At 42.0% G+C, this 20,629-nt stretch overlaps 1 protein-coding gene across 4 annotated transcripts in view; it reads right to left on the reverse strand.

The window, feature by feature from the left end:
- Positions 1-1,173: 1,173 nt before the first annotated feature.
- Rcor3 (REST corepressor 3) overlaps positions 1,174-20,629 on the reverse strand; it is a 40,199-nt gene continuing 20,743 nt past the window's right edge. For 2 of the 4 annotated variants that reach the window (XM_021157787.3, XM_029474630.2), the window contains 4 exons: positions 19,434-19,511; positions 11,259-11,316; positions 4,018-4,259; positions 1,174-3,541 (listed from right to left, as the gene is read on the reverse strand). In XM_021157787.3, the coding sequence (XP_021013446.1) occupies positions 3,197-3,541; positions 4,018-4,259; positions 11,259-11,316; positions 19,434-19,511 (723 nt within the window). In that variant the 3' untranslated portion in view covers positions 1,174-3,196. The remainder of the gene's footprint in view (positions 3,542-4,017; positions 4,260-11,258; positions 11,317-19,433; positions 19,512-20,629) is intronic. The other 2 variants (XM_021157805.3, XM_021157796.3) reach the window with 2 other exon arrangements.

A 20,629-nucleotide genomic window follows, 5' to 3' on the forward strand; every position in this document is an offset into this window, starting at 1 on the left:
TATTAAAGAATTGTAAGGAAGCCTCTTGGCAGAAATTCAAGTCCCCTCAGGGTCAGGACCTCATGAAATCACAATATGTTTTCAGGGTTGCCCCCTCTTCTCAACAGTGAGTCAGCCCCACACTTGGGGGCCAACTGACCATGGAGTCAGGCACAAGGTTGCTGAATTTGAAGGACCCAACAGGGAACCCTGCTAGCTACACTTGCCTGCTTAGTTTGAAATAAAAAAAAAAAAAAAAGATATGCCTTGCTGTCATGACATACTTTGGATTGTGTAGTCGTTTTCCTGGGGTCTTGGACCCATTTCGTACAGCACCCCACCATTGTCCTTAAAAACTTTGCTCACCCAAATTCCTGCCAGAGTTCTAAGATGTCACATCTGGAAAAACCAACCTCATTGTAGTCTCCAATTTGTTAATGACAGCTTGCAAATACCCCAATGCATCTACCATCTCCCTTCATTGCTTCCTCATTAAGTGTTCAGGGACAGAAGACATGTTGAGGAAAGGGGGAGGGACAAAGGATGTGACATGGGAACAGTCACAGAAGAGGGGACCACAGATCCAAGGAAAGGTTGGGGCAGTAGGGGGTAGAGGTTGCTTGAATATGCCAGCACCTGATATTAAAAACACAAAGGACAGACTCCAGGTACCACTGTGGTCCTTCAGTAACAGACAAACAAGGATGAGAGTCTTGGTGGACTGTATGTGTCCACTTGACCGCATCTGGAGTCAGCTAAAACCCAAGCAGTTGGGCACACCCATGAAGCCTTCTTGATTGGGAAGAGGCATTTTAACATGGGCCACACCTTCTGATGGCACTCCACATAAGACAGAATTTTACATTCTTTCACTTTGTGTGTTGTTCTACTCAATTGTAAGCTCACTCTTGATCGTAACTTACCTTTGTTTCCATCCATATTACACTGGAATTAAATACTTTTTCGTTAATTTTAACAGTAGTAGCAACAATGTGATTTATTTTTAGTTATGTTATAAAAACACTTTGGTGTAGATCTCTCAAAAAAGATAACTTCAGAATTAACAAAAATGGTCATTAAGAAATTTCTAGGCTTTGCTTTATATATATATATAAACCAGTACTTAGAATTTCACAGTGAAGAGGTCCTAAATTCTCATACAATATGAGGTTATATAAAAATAGAAGACATGGACACCTTTAAATCTTTAATCCTTTAAGCAGCAAGCATATTACTCTTCCAGGCCAAACACTGCTCAAACAAAAAAAGGAAAATAATGACGTGCAAAATATTTACAAAATATGCAAAGCACACAATGAAGACGTCTCACTATATACATGTGTCATATCACTAATGAAACTACTATTCTTCTACTGTGTGCTCTAGTGTTTGTAAAGAAAATTGCAACACATCCCTCAGATTCAGCACCTAAGCCACAGATACTGAACATCTGGACAGATGCTGGTGCTGAACAACTCGACTGACATCTCCCACAGACTGTACTGCAGGTCTACTGACGAGAGACAAGACAATGAAAGCTGTCACGGTATAATATGCACGTACACAAGACAAGTGCTTTCAAAAATGCTCTAGACAGTTTAAGATACATAACCGTCTTCCATGGCTTTTAAAGTAAAAATAAGTATAAATTCTTTAATATTACTTTTAGATCAGTTACATTTTTATATGGGGCATAAACTATTAAGGTGATCTGATGAGAAAAAAAAGGGCCTTTTTCTGCAAGCCACTTTCAATCACATCAGAATTGAGGGTCCTTTTGAAGGAAAAGCTGAAAATTAAAATTGACCAATGGGCTGGAGAGCCCATAAAGGGATTATTTTTCCAGTACTTAAGGAAACATGATCCCTCTGATGTGGGCAGCCTGCAGCCCTAGCAACTGTCCCTCTACTGCAAGCCATGCTTCCCATGTGAAGTCATTCTATCAAAGCTGTCAGTAACATGTTTGTTGAAACTCCGCCATAGTAAAATATTCTTTGTGGGTGCTAATGACTTTGTGTTGGAATAAAAAGGCCTTAAGCCTCTGTTTTTTCATAAAAACGATCTCAGTACGTTAGCTAACGGCACAATTATTGCAACAACACAATGAGTTCATCTTGTGATGCCGATGACTTAGCCCTAAATCAAACCACAAGCTCAGGTTGGTTGAAAGGATCATACAAATGTATTCAAATGTACAACAGAGATTTAGCAAGAAAAAAAAAAAAAACCAAAAAACCCCAAACACTCTTTGTATCAAACACAGATCCTCTTAGTGAGTATGAACCTTAAGTTCAGAAGATAAACTGTAAATAAATGTTTCCATAACCACCATCGCTACATAACTGAAAATTGTTCTAAATCCCCAACACAGGCAGATACTAGCTAAAAGCAAAGAGCATTTAGAAACTTTTTTTTTTCAAAATTAATATCTTCAAAGAACTTAAGAAACATTGTATCTCACCAAATTTTAAGTCCTTTTTCTGCATGTGAGTGATTCCAAACCTCTACTACTGATAGATAACAGGGTCAATGACCTTTAAACAAGGACTTTACACTAGGACCCCAAACTATGTTAAAGGATTAGCATGTTCAATACATTCTTTGTGGTTTCATATAATTGCTTTGCAATTGATTTAATTGCTTTCTTTTAAAGGAATATACTAAAATTCCTTTAGAAAAAAAGCAACATATTTTGAAAAAAGGGATATGAAGCTATAATTTCTTAAATATGAACATATCAAAATCTGAAATGCAGGCTATTTATCTTGCACTCCTAACATAGGAAAGTGTCTTTTAAAAAATTTAAATTAAAGAAAAAAGCAGAAAGATAAACATCCTTAAGGAACTTAAGGAGTTTTTTTTTGTTTTTGTTGTTTTTTTTTTACAATTCCTAAGTCAATATTTTTGTACTAACAGTTTTGAGTATGAAGAGGCAAGAAAAAAAGAAACCTCAACAAAATAAATACAGTAAAAATGAACGAAAACCCCTTGGTAGACAGAATACTTTTCTTCCCATGAGATCACAGTGGACACTAGAAAGGAGGCCAAACAGAGGCTTCCTGCTGTGTCACGCCACTTACACTAGTCCACTGCCACACTTCCCGTGTGCGCGCACCCTCTTAGGCTAGACCCCCGCCACAGGAAGGACTAGTTTGCCTTGTTTGGATCAGTCAAATGAGCACTGGTACAATGATAGGCGAGCCTTTGTCCAGCGTAATTAGTGCAGTGAAGGCTGTGAATCTGTCTGAATCCCAATGAGTGAAGGTGGCTGCTGACCGCCAACCGTGGTCAACACTGGTCTTGGGTTTAGGCGGGGTGGCATGGAGTTAGCAGGGCGAATGAGAGGTGGTGGAGGCTGATTGAGAGTTGGCCGGGGCTGTATGAACCGAGCCTGCTGCTGGAGTGGAGGAGGTTGTCGGTGAAGAGCAGGGGCGGCAGGCAGTGTTGGACGAAGAAGTGGTGGAGGCTGGTTCAGAGTGGCAATGGGGACTGTTGGTGTTGGAGTGGATGACGGGGCAGGAGGTGATGGACCCAGAGTCCGAGGAGCCTGTGGGGTCTGTGCCTAGAGGTGAGGAAACAAAAATAAAAATACCCGTGTGAGATTTAAGTCCTAACAAACTTGATACAATATAGTTTGGGCTGTCACAGGAAAAACAAAACAAAACAAAACAAATAAAACCAAAACCAAAATATCACACCAGTGTTTATTGGAAGCACAGGCTTCTTTTATTTTTAACAAAATAAAAAATAAACAACCCCCCTCCCCACCCAAAAACAAGAAACAAAAAACCCAACAAGGCTACCAAACAGACATCTTTATTAGTAAACAGCTTAACAGTAGAAATAATACACTTTCGCTCTGCTAGGACCAGAAGCTGGCATGTCCTTATGACTAAGCAGTCAGAGACGCCTCACGAGGAAGTGTATTGTCAGCCTTATGCTCATTTAGCTAGTCCTCACACACCCTCACAGCACACCACCAGAAGAGCGGGGCGGCTCCTCAGCTCAGATTAGCTCAGATTCCAGACACAAACACACCTCCGCTTCTTCGTCAGTGCTCTTCCCTGACGGCACCTTAGAAGCACTTTGTGTCTCCTCCCCTAAAGCAGAAGCATCAGCATTAGAAGCCTGGGTTCCTTGTTCTGCTTCCCACTCCTGCAATACCTCCTCTAAGTTAAACCGACGCCTGTAGTTTACAAAGAAGTTCTTCACTTGGCCAACAGTCTTGTTGCCAATTACATCTGCAATAGCTTGAAAATCTTTACCATATTTGCGGACACCTGGAAGGCAAAGTAAATAACACACCTGTGAAGGGTCAGCAAGGAGAGCTGTGTGGACTATACATCATGCACACACAAATACCAGCAATGAACGACCTTTCTGATAAACTCTGCTCAGCTCTCAGTTCTGAGACAGAGGCTAAGCTGTCAATCAAGGTCACAGATGAAAACCGTCAATTTTGTCATTTCATAGAGCCAGCCACTTGCCTTCCGCTGAACAGTCAGAAACTTACCATTTTTTTACATACTCAGTTACTTTCTCCAATCCTCTCTTGAACTCTCAATATAGTCCATTTATTGTAAAGCATTGAATTCTTTGTTCCATCCTCAATTCCACATTCATTTATTTCCCTAGTAGCCAGTCACCTAAATTTGAGCAACACCGTTTGTAAACAAAACTGGATGGGAAGGAGCCGTCTCTTTATCCCCTCAATGAGCTGAGTGTGCTGTACCATTCATTCCCCCATGATGAAAAGCAACATAATTTGGGGCTTAGTAGTAACTTCACCATGATTACTTGCCTACCCCACCAAAGTACCAACAAATATAACAATTAAATTATAAAATCAGAATTATCACAATCTGATGGGTTATGGAAAGGGAAGATACATTTAGCCCATCTACTTCTGTCTTTTCGGTGAGAATCAGATTTGTGCCCATCACCCTGCCTTGCTTTAAGAAGGGCACATACTGTTCCTGGAGGAAAGGCAGCAGCTGATTGATGAAGTTAAGATCAACAATTGCGCTTCAGAACTCAGAATGGGTGATAACCTTCTGAGTTGAATTCCAGAAGAAATACAAGGATTCATATTTAGAAACAGACGTACCGTGCTCAAAATACAAGTCAAAGTTTTTGATTTTTACTTTGATAACTGTAATTATATCAGAAAACATGAAAGAGATGAGACCACCACCAAGACAAGGAGCCTTAAGTACTCGTCACTAAGTGTAATCAAAGACAAGTGTGAGGGAAAGGTGTACGGCGGGGTTCTCCCGGACACCAGGGTGTGAAACACCAAAAATACCAGCATGTGGGAAACGACTGTTTTTAAATCCTATTCTTGCGTCGAACTGAGAATTTGGGAATATCTCCAAATAAATTCACCTGCCTGGCTTGACTGACACCAACATTTAACTACATCTCACTTTAAACAGAAACTGGGGTTCATAAACCATGTTCATGAGTGTTTTATTCTAAAGGAAAGACATGCATGACAACACAGACATCAGTTATAATGTTTAATCAACATAAACAAACACACTCTCTTTAAATCCAAACCCAATTTTATGGTTCAAGATGAATTCTTTTTTTTTTTTTTTTTTTAAAGATTTATTTATTATATGTAAGTACACTGTAGCTGTCTTCAGACACACCAGAAGAGGGCATCAGATCTCATTACGGGTGGTTGTGAGCCACCATGTGGTTGCTGGGATTTGAACTCTGGACCTTTGGAAGAGCAGTCGGGTGCTCTTACCCACTGAGCCATCTTACCAGCCCTCAAGATGAATTCTAACAGCGACCTAGTGACACTGAGGGTTGATATGGCAACAGAAATCCCAGGTTACTCATAATAGCGACTGTCAACACACACTAAGTGTTCTTTGGGAGTAGCAGCTTTTAGAAGAGTTTTGTGCCAATTCTAAATACAAGCGAGAGGTAGCGGCACAGAAGGGAACCTGGTTAGAAGCCAGGCCGGATGTTTGCTCCCTAACTTTCAGAGTTACTTAGTTACTATTTAAGCTACTTAGTTCTTCCACAGGGTTACTTAGTTACTATTTAAGCTACTTAGTTCTTGCTCTTCCTCTCCCAGACTGTGATTTCTTCTGACTGTTTGCTTCCTGACTCTTCGCTGGTTTAACAAGCCTTATTTGGGCATCAGTCCTGTTACATTTGCAACATTATTAGACCCTAAACTGAAAACAACTTCCCACAACAGTGCAATGCTTCTGCAGACTCTGGTGAAGTGTCTCAGTTCACCAGCATGTTTATGATGACTCAAGGGAAGCCCTCACTATTGTGCAGATCCCTCTGGTTTGGTAGATGATCCTAATTGGTGTCCTGAGAACCAATGTACCCAGAAACAGGCAGGCCTTACACTAGCTGAAGCTCCTAAGTAGTGACCTCTAGATTGGGGCAGCCCACCTGCTTGCTCCTGTGTTCTGAAAACTCCAGAGTTTCTCACCATGATGTGGAAAAGCCTGGAGAAAATGCAGAGCTTCACTGGTGTTACTTAACGCTGTATAATGTGCTCAGGAAATGGAGTTTTCTTTACCATAAGGCTTACTTCTCTTGTCTTTACTTAAACTATGAGGGCCAAACACAGTGCTTTGAAGTGTGTGTGTGCGCATGTGTGCATGCCTGTGTGCAAGTGTGTGAGTGCATATGTGCATGTGTGTGCATGTGTGTGCACACACACATGCGTATGTACATGAGCATATGGAAGCCAGAGGACAAGCTCAGGTGGTGGTGTTCCTCACATACCGTCCAGATAGGGTGGCTCTGTGTCCATCTTGGTTTTTTGCGATAAGGTCTCTCTGTGTCACAGAACTCACCAAGCAGCAGAAGCTGGCACGTCAGAGTCCAGAGTCCCTGGGATCTGCCAGTCACTGCCTCCCAGCACTGGGGCTGCAAGTGCACTCTACCATACCTGTTTTGGGTTTTGTCTTTTGACCTTGGTCCTAGGATTGAACCAAGGCCCTAGTGCCTTGCACTTTACTGACTGATCTATTTCCCTTGCCAATGGTGGAATGTAGATCGTTTATATTCCTAGAACTAGTCAACAGTTTGTTTTGCTCAGGAGATGGAACCTTTAAAAACCTATACAAAGTAATAGGCATCAGCATATTGTCTAGAAGATGAAACTCTTAAGGTCTACACAACAGTGAGCAGTGCTGCTGCACTGGGACAGCCCCTTCAGAAGAATCTCAGTCAGGGAATCAGAGGACAGCCTAATGAAGAACACTGATGAGCAGTGAAGCCGAGGCCACTGTGTCAGAGCCATCGAGTCTCACTCTGTACCTTGGGGAGAGGTGGCCCATGCTCTTCACATGGTCTGTAACAAGCAAGGCAGTCTATGCTTCCTCAGCAAGGGAGTTTAAATATAATGGTTGTTAAATCTGTCAAATGGTTTAAGGTATATCTAAGTGGACAGTTTGCCTCTAAGGGCAAAAGGTTCAAATGTCCAGCAGTCAGTCTGGAGACCCCTCCAGAACTAAACAGAGAGGAAAATATTGTTTTCAGTCAGGTTTCTAAACGTCGTATTCTTGTAAGTAATTACTTTCAATATTTGATGGGATTTAAAAAAATTTTTGTCTGGGAATTAAGAACAATGGGACTAGGGGACTGTCGCCATCACGCTTTGTGATGGTTCACCTCTTCCTGTCACTATTCTGCATTATCTGGCATAAATATACCATGACATACATATTCTTAAACATTGTTTATTTATCGTAAAGGTAATTTTCTTACTAGTAAAGACAGACACAGGCACTGCCTGAGTAATCCAGACTCAGCTGGAGGACTGTGTCCACTCATACTTTAGGAGCACATAGGCAGTGTTTCCCAATTATGGTCACGGTTTAGAAGCCAGAAGGACAGACAGCATGGATACTGCATTTGGTATTTAGAGACAAGAGAAAGCAAAGTGCTCACAGTGGTGGGGGTTCAAAGGCAGAAGAACTTCAGGGATTCTCCTTGCTTTTCACAACAAGAGTTATTGTTGTGAAAAGAGAGATTTAATATACTTAATATAATTGGGGAATACAAGTTTATCAAAAGTCTATTTTGAAATAAGAGTATTGGTATCTAAAAACTATAAGAATATGGCCTTTACAGTAACTAAGGTATACTTTTTAAACTCACATCTCTGGGGATATGCCTTTTTCTACTTTCTATAGACTTATTAATCAGATACAGACAATAAGGATTGTATAGACAGTGAAGTTCAAACCATGGTTTTTCCTTCCACTGCTCACTGCTGCTCTCTGAGTCCTGCCTTCACATCTTTTACATGGTAAGTTCAATTCCACTCCAAAAGCAATGGGAGATTTGAGTGAGTGATGACCTGAAGTGGCATACCAGAGGTAGACAGACTCTCTAAGATGTCTGCACTTACGGCCTCTGTTACAATAGACAGGATACTTCAAACCTAAAGGGAGTACTAAAATACCTAACCTAAATACCAAAGTACTAGTTTGCTATTCTACGTCCTTTTGATTATTCATGGACTAGATTTACCATCTCTACATTTTATCAGTGGTCAAACCAACTGCCTTCTGTTTTATGAACCATTCTCATTTTGGGCTCTTAACTACGAGATAAATCTAAAAAGGCAATTTCTAGATTTTAGCTTCATTTTTCTTAAAAAGATCAATAGTACGAAGTGCATAAGAGACAGCAACTTTCAACACAGCCCCAGCCCTCAGACACAGGGCCTCTGCTCCCTGAGTTAGCGGCCATGGCAGGGAAAGTGAAAGTAGACACCAAAAGCTGACACCATGCTAACATTTTGCCTTTTTTTTTTTTTTCTCAAATAGCATTAAGATCAGAGACTGAATCTTCTAAGCACTAGGATACGAATACATTCTGAGATAGACTAAAACAACAACAGTAAGCACAGCATGCTACATTCCTCCTGTGTTACTATATAAGTGTATGTTTTTCGGAGACTAATATCACATGAAAAAGGCCACACACATGGAGAAACAGAAGAGCCATTCTTACTGGCACTAATGATGTCCCACTGAGATCACAGCAGATCTAGAATGGGCACAAGGAAGCTACAGAAGTACACAGATTCCTGCCACACCTGACTGATTCATGTCTCCACTTTCCACTAGGGGAGAAAGGAAGGGAAGTGCTTAAAATGTCAGCAACCAGTTGGTAACAACAGTAAAGGTGCGATATACTATTTGAACCCTAGGAATGAAAATGATCTTGTTGTACTTGTGGTTTTAAAAGCATTACCACAGAAGTATATTCAAATTGAGTTACTAATCTCAACAACAGCACCTCTCACTTCTCTGGGTCACTAGCAGTCCATTCCGAGTAAGGCAGAACACTTTGCAAAGGGTGTCACAGCAGTACACATGTACCTCATATCCTGAATATAGTGTGATACAAACTAAAACATGTTAATATCAAAACAAAATTTGTTATAACTTTCAAGTACTGAAGTGTCTGTTAAAGGATTTACCATGTAAAGATTTCTTACAAATATAAAGGAAAAAACTGCTTGCTAAGAAGCATCTTGATAGCAAAGGTTTGCTTCTCATTAAACAGATACTACAGTTATGCACACACCTCAACCAGAGACTGGGGCCCTGGGCACCGTTGCAGTACAGTTTTTAAGATAGATGTTAAGGCCAGGCAGTAGTGGCACACGCCTTTAATCCCAGCACTTAGGAGGCAGAGGAAGGCAGATTTCTAAGTTCGAGGCCAGCCTGGTCTACAGAGTGAGTTCCAGGACAGCCAGGGCTACACAGAGAAACGCTGTCTCGAAAAACCAAAAAAAAAAAAAAAAAAAAAAAAAAAAGATAGATGTTAAGGTCTTTATGTTAATGTGTGGGCATATTGGACAAAAGAGCATACTTAAATCCTTCTACATCAACTACTTTAGACACAAATAGATACATATTGTTTCTATTTATGTACTAAGAATAGAAACAAAATGGCCAAACAAAAATTCCAAATAATATTTGGTTTAAAGAACTAAAAATGAGGTATTAACACATTATTTTAGAAGGACCTTAAAAAAACAAAGCAAAACAACCCTACAACAAGTATACTTCCACTCAAACTGCTGTTAGAATAATTTATTTAAAGGTAACTTTCTAAATGTGCATCACAGAGCACTGGCCATGCCTCAGCGGGATGATGTGTGACTCTAGGCATCAACACTGCCCTCTAGCTGTCTGCACACTCAGCTCAGGCTGTGTACAGGAATCTCACTACAGCCTTTTCTTTCAGTGCAGCTATGTATGGTGCAACCAAGCTATTCCATTTTGTGGACTCTGCCCCTGAAAACAGTTCATCACACTATCAAATCTCAAGTGCTGTGTGGAGAAAGATCACCCCAAGTTTCCCTTGGACATTCTCTTCAGAAAATCCTTTGCTGGAATAATATCTATCACGATCCAGAACTAACATACAAACCGAACACTGCAGACCAGGGGTCAGTTCTTATCAGGCGACACCATAGTGAAGGAAAACAGGCTTTGCATGAATAAAAGGCAGGCCTGCTCAAACTCTTAGCAGAGTTCTAAGCCACAGCTCTAAATACACATGATGCAAGCTCTAAGCAAAGAGAAGGATGAGTGTTTGGGGTGTTACACACTCTGTGCTCTTGCTTCCTGGGAGCCCCAGTAAGAAGCTCTTCCCGCTCAGCACAATGAGGGCTCAAAAACAAGAAGCAGACCACATTTAATTCACACAACGGATTCTGCAGAGTTCATCTTAAAAGAGAAGCAGAATCCTAAACAAAATGTACAATCTGCCATTGAGCAGAGCAGAGCAGAAGAAAACCCAAGTTTACAACGTTCCCCATTTGTCCATGGGTGCGGCCACTGAATGTTCTCACAAACTGCACCAGACATGGTAGCACATGCTCACAGTGCCTGTGGTCTCTTAAAGGAACCCGGTGATCTATCTCTTTGTAGAAAATAACACACTGAAAGCACATAGTTAAAATGTTCAGTCACCTCACACTTAATCAAATAGAGAAGTTAGACAAATGAAAAACCTTAGCGTTTATGTCCATAAGCACTCTTCAGTGTGACAGAAACACCCTGAAGCTGAGCCACAGAGCACCAGGTGACTGGCTATGCTCCTCAGGACCCTAAATGCACAGATTCAGTATGCCACACCCAGAAACACAACACACAATCCCTGATCACCAGGATGACATGGTGACCCACTTCTAGAGAAGGAAGGACTGTGGCGGGCACCTTGCATGACAGTTAATCGTGATGAACAACAATTACTGCTTATCTTTAGTATACCTTGCACTGCTAGAAGCTGCTCCTCTGTGGTCCAACGGGCATTAATTTTCTGATTTGACTACAAAATTAAAAAGAAGTTTCCTAATGAGGATATGAAGACAGACATTTTTCCAACTTGCTTTTAAAAAACTTTTCACCAAATCATAGACATGAGACTAATATGCTGAGTCATGGGCGTTTCGTTTTCAGGAGGATTAAACACATCTTGATTACCTTTTATCCACACAGAAAGGTAATGAAAGAAAACTGCACCCATGTGAGAGGCTGCACAACACTGACATTTCCCAGTTACAGTGTTCCTACTTCATACCACAGATACTGGTTTTAGCCCAGTCTGAACATCTAAGAGATCGTTTTCTTTAGAGATATAATATTTCTTCACTCACATTAAGTAAAACTATTATCTCACCTAAAATAGTTGTACAAATTAGACTAAAATGGAGGCTAAACCCAAGTCCTAAAGCGCGTCTTTAATTTCTGAAGCAGAAAATGAACCATTGATAAGACTTTTTTTTTTTTTTTTTTTAAATCCCAGGACTTCCTAATACTTCTTCCAAAATCATTGTTAAAAATTCTACAGTATCAACAATGTAACGAGATCTCAATAGTTCAATATAACGACAAATAAATCAAGGGCTGTTGGGAGCAGAGGGAGAGGAGTATAGAGCCGCAGTGTACTAGCTCACAGATGATCACAGGAGACACTGCTCGGGGAAAGTAAGCTGGCACGGTGCCTGGACATACAGGGGAGGCGCAGGCAGTGCCCTTTGAGAAAGGACATCAGCTCTCATCTCTGGGTAACATCAATGAAAAGAGGTTCACGCGTCCTTATAAATGAGCATTCAGAAGGAAGAAGCAACCTCAAAGTCAGAAACAAAACGTTGAAAGGACAAAAGGAAAAAGCTTAAAGATCTAGAGCAAGGAAAAAAAAATCAGAAATACTAACGACGGGATTCCGGAGACAAGAGGAACGGATGGCAGCCGGGAGCAGCGAGCAGAGAACAAGCCGCAGAGACACAGGCCACAGGGAGGCAGAGGACAGGCGCGGATAGGCTCGCACAGGCGCAGTAAGAGTTTGCCAGCTAGCTCAGCCTGGGGTTGTAGGGCTGTACTTCCAGCTACTTGGAACTCAAGTTCCAGACCGACGCTCCAGAACAGCTTAGACAACTTAGTGGGATCCTATTTCAAAATGAAATACACAAAGAGGGCCAGGGATCCGGATCCGAGCGTTTGGGAATTTAAATTCCTAGCACCCTTTCCTCAGTGAAAAGGAACCAATAAAACCAACCAGGTACTCAGCCGCCGTCACTGAAAAACAGCAGCTTGGAAGAAGGGCAGACTCTGAGCTGGTGACCACAGGAACTCACTGGATTCCTGGAGATCAGTACTCAAACCATTTAAAATGGGTTCAAATATTTCAGAGTAAATGGTGAAAAAATAAAGGGCCTATTGTAACTTATCTAACCTAGAAAACAGAAACACTGTAGACTGCTTCAATCTTTTTATGAAATAAAGTATTTATTACATTGTATATATGAAGCATGTCTGTGCCATGCACATTTGTGGATATGGGGAGGTCGGAGAACAACTCTGTAGAGTTGGTTGTCTCCCCCACCGTTATGAGAGCTCCAGAGCTCACACTCAGGTCCCCAGGCCTGTGTTGGGAGCCCCTTTATCAGATGAGCCCTCCTGAGGGCCTGCCTCACGCCGAGACCTTTGTGGTCTCTGGCGTTGCTCTTCTGACCACAGAACTGAGTGGTCATCACGTGGGCTTTGCTCTTTGAAGGCATCACGTGGTCATCACGTGGGCACATTCTTTGGAGGTGTCAAGGCTTTTCTCAAGCCCTTTAACTGTGTATTGCTCGGATCATTCTTCTCCAAGTACTTGACTGTCTTTGTTTCCAACGGTTGCTTTGTCTGTCAACAACTCTGCAGATGACAGAAGCCATTCTCTTGCATGGACATCATTGAGCTTTTCATCTGTCTACAGAGTGTCATTTGGTGTGTGCTGTATTTGCATTTTACTAACTACAGTAATGGACGTACAGTGCTCTGATGGTCTGGACAGACAGCGACTGAAGTGAGTGGGGAGAGTAAGCACATTCTTGCTGGTGAGATTCTTGTGAGTTTCTACCCTGGGACTCTCCTTCACAAACAGCAACACTCACTTCACAAATTGCTCTGAGTATGAACTATAATTAAATATAGAGATAGCACCTAGGTCAACAACAGCTGATTGGTGACTGATAAATCTGCAAAGCTAAAGCTCATGGGAAAAGTATCATGAAAAGAGAACAAAAATTAAACAGAAATATGTATACTATAAAAATGCATTCATCTAAACCTCAGAAGTGTCTGAAAGGCACAGTCCATGTGCAGAGAGAGAAGCCTGAGCTCCATGTGGGGAGGATTTGAAGTAAAGCCAGAGGAAGTCAATGAGAACAAGGTGGTAAGCCTGCATCAACCTCACAAGCAAGAGCTGGGGGGTGGGAGGGAGAGCACGTGTAGTGGGGCACAGCTTTAACCTAGACAAGACTCTCAGGCCTGGACAGCTGGCAGAAGGCATTGCAGCTGAGAAGCCACAAGTCGAGAAATGCTCCTGTGGGCGATGGCAAGAGGTGAAGCAAGGATGAGTTTCATTTGTGATACACTAAAAAGAAGGCACTAGGACATCCAGGTAGAGCCCAGGTTCTGTGTGGACCAAAACACACTATTTATGTACCCAAATCAGTTTTGAAGGTTTGAAAATGATTTTTTTAAAATAAAACAATGGAGTTATTCATACATTTCTTAAATGTGAAGTACTTCTATTAGGCTTTATGCTTTTAAAAAAAAGTGGTATGTGTTTCCTCCTGAATGTCTCCCATGTTCCCACACACCCAGAAGTGCACTAACATTTTAGCTGAACTCAAATATGGTTGTTGAATGGATTTGGACCAATGGTACACTAAGAATGGGTCATATTCCAAAGGGATACACAGGAGTTGTGTGAAAGCTGAAAAGTGTCTGAAGGAATGGGATTCGGTTTCCAGGGTGTGAATGTTTGCTCCAGGTGTATACCCAGTAATGCAGTCAGGAGGAGCTGCAGCACAGCTGTGTGTGTGTGTGTGTGTGTGTGTGTGTGTGTGTAGCCACCATGCTTATGCCTGCTGCCCTCCACTTTCTTAACTGGTTGAACAATGTCCATTTTAATGTATCTATGATGGAACTGTAACACAGTGAAGGGGTGAGATTAATGTATCTCTGGGAGAAAAGAGACACATGGATTCTGAATGTAAGGACCTAGACCATGTCTGTGTACACATGTGTGTGAAAATTACCGCCGAGCAAACAAAGGAATGAAAGGAGGTACTGCGTATCTCAGCCACCAAGGAGAAGGAACAGGAGAGGTAACCATCTAAAAACAGCTTCCTTAGGGAGAGGGCCAGGGAACCTGGAGTTTCAACTTGTAGGGTCTGGTCTTCAAGCAACAAGCTAATAGCCTTTCAACTGTACTCTGGTAGAAATTGCAGGAAGGAGATGCTAAAACTGGTTAGAATTAAATATATCTGACAAAATGGAGGCAGGGAAGGAGGGGAGACTGAAGAGAACTAGAGCAAGGTATTTAAATCTATAGGAGTCCTCTAACTCACTGACCTTAAGGTCTCACAAACCCCAGGAACTTTAATATAGAGAAAGGACAACTAGAATATGACTTGCAACCAGAAACTCAACTTTGTAGTTTGTCAAATGGAATGGCCGTGTTTTAAAAGTAACTGTACAAAATAGGACAGTAACAAAATAGCAGGTCTCAGCAAGCAGACAACACTGGAGGCTTGCAGGGCATCCTCCCTGCTAAATCAGTTTGTCTTCACTTGCTTCTCCATTTTGTCAGTGGTAAGTACATATAATTTCATGAGAGCTGGAAAAAGTGACCATGTTAAACTTTCTGCTCAAGGCTGGAAACTTGAGTATCCATTTTAAAGGCTGCAAGCACCAGCCCAGGATGCGGTCCAAGTGACACCCCTCTCCAGAGACTCCCTTCTCCCTTCCCAGCTCCAAGGGTTTTGCTGCCTCCATCTATCTCTCAGTCATAAACCAAACACCTCCTCCACCCAATACATATTTTCAAGGAGATACACGCATTTCTAACTCTCAAATGGATTATCTCTTGTTCACGTCTGTATGGCTAACCTAGTCTATTCACTTCTTACTGTACACCGCTCACAAGCCCAGCATTTTAGCATTGAGAACGTTTGCCAATTTTCCTATCATGGCACCGTTTCATCACCGACTCTCTATACTGAGGAAGTTGCAGGGCTTTCCTGTATCTAATGTAAAGCAGACTTTGTTCCAGTTTCACAAAAAATCCTTACGTCCTTGCCCCTGCCTAACAATCTCTCTAAGCATCCTTGGTTCTATTTCTTACACCCTCTGCTTGTTTTTCTCTGCGTCTAACATTGCCTTTCTAGGCAGACAGGATGCTTGAGAACAGATGTGTTTTATATTTCCACTGGAGCTCAGTGTCAGCTCACCTGCTGCTTGGCTGTACCTTTCACACTGGTTTATTTGAATGTACTGTCCCTCTCTCTATGGCTGTTACCCTCTTTTCTGCTCTGTGAACTTTGTGTCTGCACCAATCCCATTTATCCTCGCCCTCCCAGAAACTCTTTCCCGACCACCTGGCCAAAATGAATAGAGACTAGTTGCCTTTATAGAACATCTGTTTCTAAGTCTACACTTCCATGAATTTATCATATAGCATCTAGAATCCAAGTGTTTTTTAAGCAGGCAGGGAAAAAAAAATCACCTTCTCCTTATGTGCTCTCCCTCTCCCCACCCTCCCACAACGCCTGAATGCTGATTACACACAACAGGTGAGTGATAAATAGTTGTGGAGATGAATTTACCTTCTTCATCAAATATTCCTTAAAATCAAATGGATAGTAAAGCTCCTTGGTTATAATGAGCCCTGTGTTTAGTGACGTTAGTACTCCAGAGGTTATCAATATCTTGGAGTAGGTGAAGTCTAACACACAAGTGAAGGATCATCCTTTCTTCACTGTCTTCCCTATGACATAATCACTATTTCAGAATATATTGCCCTGTCCCGAAAGCAATAGAGGATGATAAACAGACACACACTGTGAGGACTTTCTGGCTCTTTATGTACTTCAAATCACATGAGATCATTAAATCACCCAGACCCAGTGAACCCTTGAATTCAAGGCTAAGATATTGGTGATTTCATTCTGCTCATTGTTCTTATATCAAAAGATATAATCAATGTTTGTTAATTCCTATCCTAGTAGCTGGCTTAAAATGTGAGAATCTACCAAACAGTGCTATTCTATGACGCTTCCTGAAGTCTATGGTAGCATGATGCATACTGACCAATCAGGCATAAAATCCTGAGCAGCAGGAAATGCTACTATTTACTCCTTGGTGATCTTGACTAAGTGAGCGACCTCCCTGAGCCCCGCTCTCCCCCTGTGTAGTAGCAGTACCTGCTTCAGTTGTCTGTCTATAGAGATCAGAGCTGGTACACAGTAAGACAAGCTGTTTACAGCACTGTCAGATGCATGTTGATGAGTCAAACTATCCTGGAATATTATGAAAACTTTAAGGTTAGAATTAACTTTTCTTTGAAGATTTGGTACTCTTTCTGTAAATTTATCTGGGATTATTTTCTTGTGAGAGAAAAATGCTGATTATAAATTATTCAGTCTTTCCCCACCCCCTTGGAAATTTTAATAGACCAGGCTCTAGAAATTCTCTATCTCATTTAAATTATCAAACATGATTTTGTTGTTGAATTTTATGTGTGGAGGTGTTTGCCTGCATGTATGTCTGTGTATCATGCCTGATGCCTGTGGAGGCCAGAAGACAGCATCAGATACTTTGGAACTGGAGTCATAGATGGTGGTTAGGCACCATGTGGGTGCTGGAAATTGAATCTAGGTCTTCTGGAAAAACAGCCAATACTTTTAACTACTGAGCTATTTCTTCAGCCTCTAAATATTCAAATTTTTAGCATAACATTTCTTCCTAGTAGTCCCATAGTTGGTTTTTAATAACACAGTTATTGATTTATCTATGCAGGGTGGGGGCACGCATATGCCATGGTGCATGTGCACGTGCAGAAATCAGAGGACAGTTTCCCACAGCCATCACAGGGGTTGTGGGGATCGAGCTGAGGTGGTCAGCACTGACGACAGCATGCGCCCTCACTCACTGAGCCATCCCATTACAGCACTCCTTCCACCTCACCCGCCAAGTTCTTTTTTGAGACAGGATCTCTTTGTAGCCCTGGCCTCTGTGTCCCAAGTGCTGATATTAAAGGGGTGTCCCTGTGCCTGTAACCTGCCATGCTCTTAATACGTACTCACTCATAGAATTTTTAAATTATGAAGTTGTTAGTATTTGAAAATTTTGCTTTATATATATTCAACATATGATTAAATACAAAATTTAAATGACCAATTCACATTTTAAAGCTTCCTTTTGCAATAATATAGGAAAGTAAAATGTTTGCTATTACAACTCCCTTAACTCAATGTCACTAGAATGTATTCAGTTTATAAAATGGAGCTTGAAATGAGATACGGATCTATGCATTTTTCACTGCTTCCCATGACCTAACCTTGATGTGGGGAAGCACTGTTTCTGTGGCCCTGCTGTGGGGAGCACTGTTTCTGTGGCCCTGCTGTGGGGAGCACTGTTTCTGTGGCTCTGCTGTGGGGAGCACTGTTTCTGCTTCCCTGCTGTGGGGAACACTGTTTCTGTGGCCCTGCTGTGGGGAGCACTGTTTCTGTGGCCCTGCTGTGGGGAGCACTGTTTCTGTGGCCCTGCTGTGGGGAGCACTGTTTCTGTGGCCCTGCTGTGGGGAGCACTGTTTCTGTGGCCCTGCTGTGGGGAGCACTGTTCCTGTGGTCCTGCTGTGGGGAGCACTGTTTCTGTGGCTCTGCTGTGGGGAGCACTGTTTCTGTGGCCCTGCTGTGGGGAGCACTGTTTCTGTGGCCCTGCTGTGGGGAGCACTGTTTCTGTGGCCCTGCTGTGGGGAGCACTGTTTCTGTGGCCCTGCTGTGGGGAGCACTGTTTCTGTGGTCCTGCTGTGGGGAGCACTGTTTCTGTGGCTCTGCTGTGGGGAGCACTGTTCCTGTGGTCCTGCTGTGGGGAGCACTGTTTCTGTGGCTCTGCTGTGGGGAGCACTGTTTCTGTGGCCCTGCTGTGGGGAGCACTGTTTCTGTGGCCCTGCTGTGGGGAGCACTGTTTCTGTGGCTCTGCTGTGGGGAGCACTGTTTCTGTGGCTCTGCTGTGGGGAGCACTGTTCCTGTGGTCCTGCTGTGGGGAGCACTGTTTCTGTGGCTCTGCTGTGGGGAGCACTGTTTCTGTGGCCCTGCTGTGGGGAGCACTGTTTCTGTGGCCCTGCTGTGGGGAGCACTGTTTCTGAGCACTACTCTGCTGCTTTGCCATCTCCCTCATCTCATCTGCAGCTATTAAGTCAGATACAGGAAGCACAGAGAGGCCCCACAGGAACATATGCAACTATTTGATCAGTATATTCAGAGAAAGGCAAATCCAGAATATGAATTGTAACGTGGGAGTCTTTAGAAAAAAAAAATCAAAGATTTTACTGCAGAAACTTTTGTAAATAGACTTGATTGGATTTGGGGGGCATTTAAGTTTTCCTATAATTACCATGAACACAGAAACAAAACCCAAATAAGGTTTTGGTAATAAGATAGGTAATATACATCTTTATATATGAGATTTTACATTTTCAGGTAGAATGTAAGAAAATAAATACAGTAAAATCCTCATTGAAGTTTGAGCTAAAAAACAAGAGTCTTAAAATAAAATTTTGTTTAAGAAAAACCCATCGTGATTTGTTCTGTAGTGTTACCAGTTCACACAGGTAGAAAAGGGCTTTGAACAAATACTGCTTATGCCCAGATGTGTTGCAGCCCCCCAGGGACTATGTCCTATGCCCTCTCTCACTGCTGAGGGCAGGGGAGGTGAATTAATTTAAATATGGAAACATCAGTCGAGTCAAAAGATAATTATGTAGGTGTAAAAACTAGGGATGGCCAATTGTCCACATTGTGCAATGTTCCAAAGGGACCAGCGCAGACCCCGAGCCTGGCAGCCAACCCCAAAGCACAGGCGCTCCATCACATGCATCTCAGATCATACCTCAGCCGGTTTGAACTCTTCAATTCCACCTTCCATTTTCTGCTTAAGTGCACTGTTTACTTGCTTAGCATTCTGAACCTTCACAAAAACGACAAAACGTGAGTCAGATCATGCACTCAGTAAAGCCTTGTGAGTAAGTACTATGTAAGTCAACAGGGCATGCGTCAACCCCATCATAGGTTTCAGTTCAGGAGGACAGACACAATTGTCACACGTGAGACGTGCCATTCTGTCAATCGATTAGCACATACTTTGGCAGATTGATAGGACTCTGAGTAAGACTCTTCTGTGGGGTGGTGGTAGTTCTGAGCTCTGAGCTGGGCTTCACTCCTGGAAGGCAAGCACTTTACCACCGGGCTAACCCTCGTCCTAAATCAGACTTTGAACATCATTTAACAGTGCCTTTTATAACCAAAGGCAGCTGGCAATAAACAAAGATTAAACTCTATTGCCAGTTCTCATCACCATAATGTTCTGACCAAATGGCAAACGTTCCTATAATAATAATGGTGATCATGATTATTATTTGCTAGATATAAAACATCATCCTTTTACATTAAAAACAAATCACTCAATTCTTACAACCATTTTGTGTGGTAAATATAACTAGCTCTGTATAACACAACATACATACTCTTAAAAGTTATTTTATTATGTAAAATCTTTAATTAACAAAAACCTACATCTTATGGGGAAAAGGTACCTTTTGGGTAGAACAGTCAACATCTTCAATGGCAAACATGAAAAGATAGGGATCTAACAAAGATGGGAGCAGAATTTTATATACGCTAAAGAAATGCAAAAATGCTACAATCAAGATGGCACTTGACCTTATAAAAATATTCAGGCTAGTGTGAAGCCAGGTGTCAGCCTGGCTGCACCTTCTGAGTTCCTGTGCATGGTAGAAGGAGGGCTACTTGAAATTCTACCTAAGGTTTACATCAGATGTGTGCGGTTTCCAACACACAGTGAATTGATATGGCTGCTACACAATAGAGGTGTATGAATGTACTCAGTCAACTAGATAGAGTTCTTCACTGACAAAAACCATACATTTGCCCAACACAAAAATCACACTCCACTCAAATTGTTTCCCAATTTATCTATCAAAAGCAGTGGAATACGCATGTTTTCAAACAGGAGCTGAAGTAGGCCTGACTCTGCTTCCATTGGAACCATCCATAGAAGATAAAAAT

This window comes from Mus caroli, unplaced genomic scaffold, assembly GCF_978045245.1.
Source record: "Mus caroli unplaced genomic scaffold, Mus_caroli_1 scaffold_1, whole genome shotgun sequence".
Classification (NCBI taxonomy): domain Eukaryota; kingdom Metazoa; phylum Chordata; class Mammalia; order Rodentia; family Muridae; genus Mus; species Mus caroli.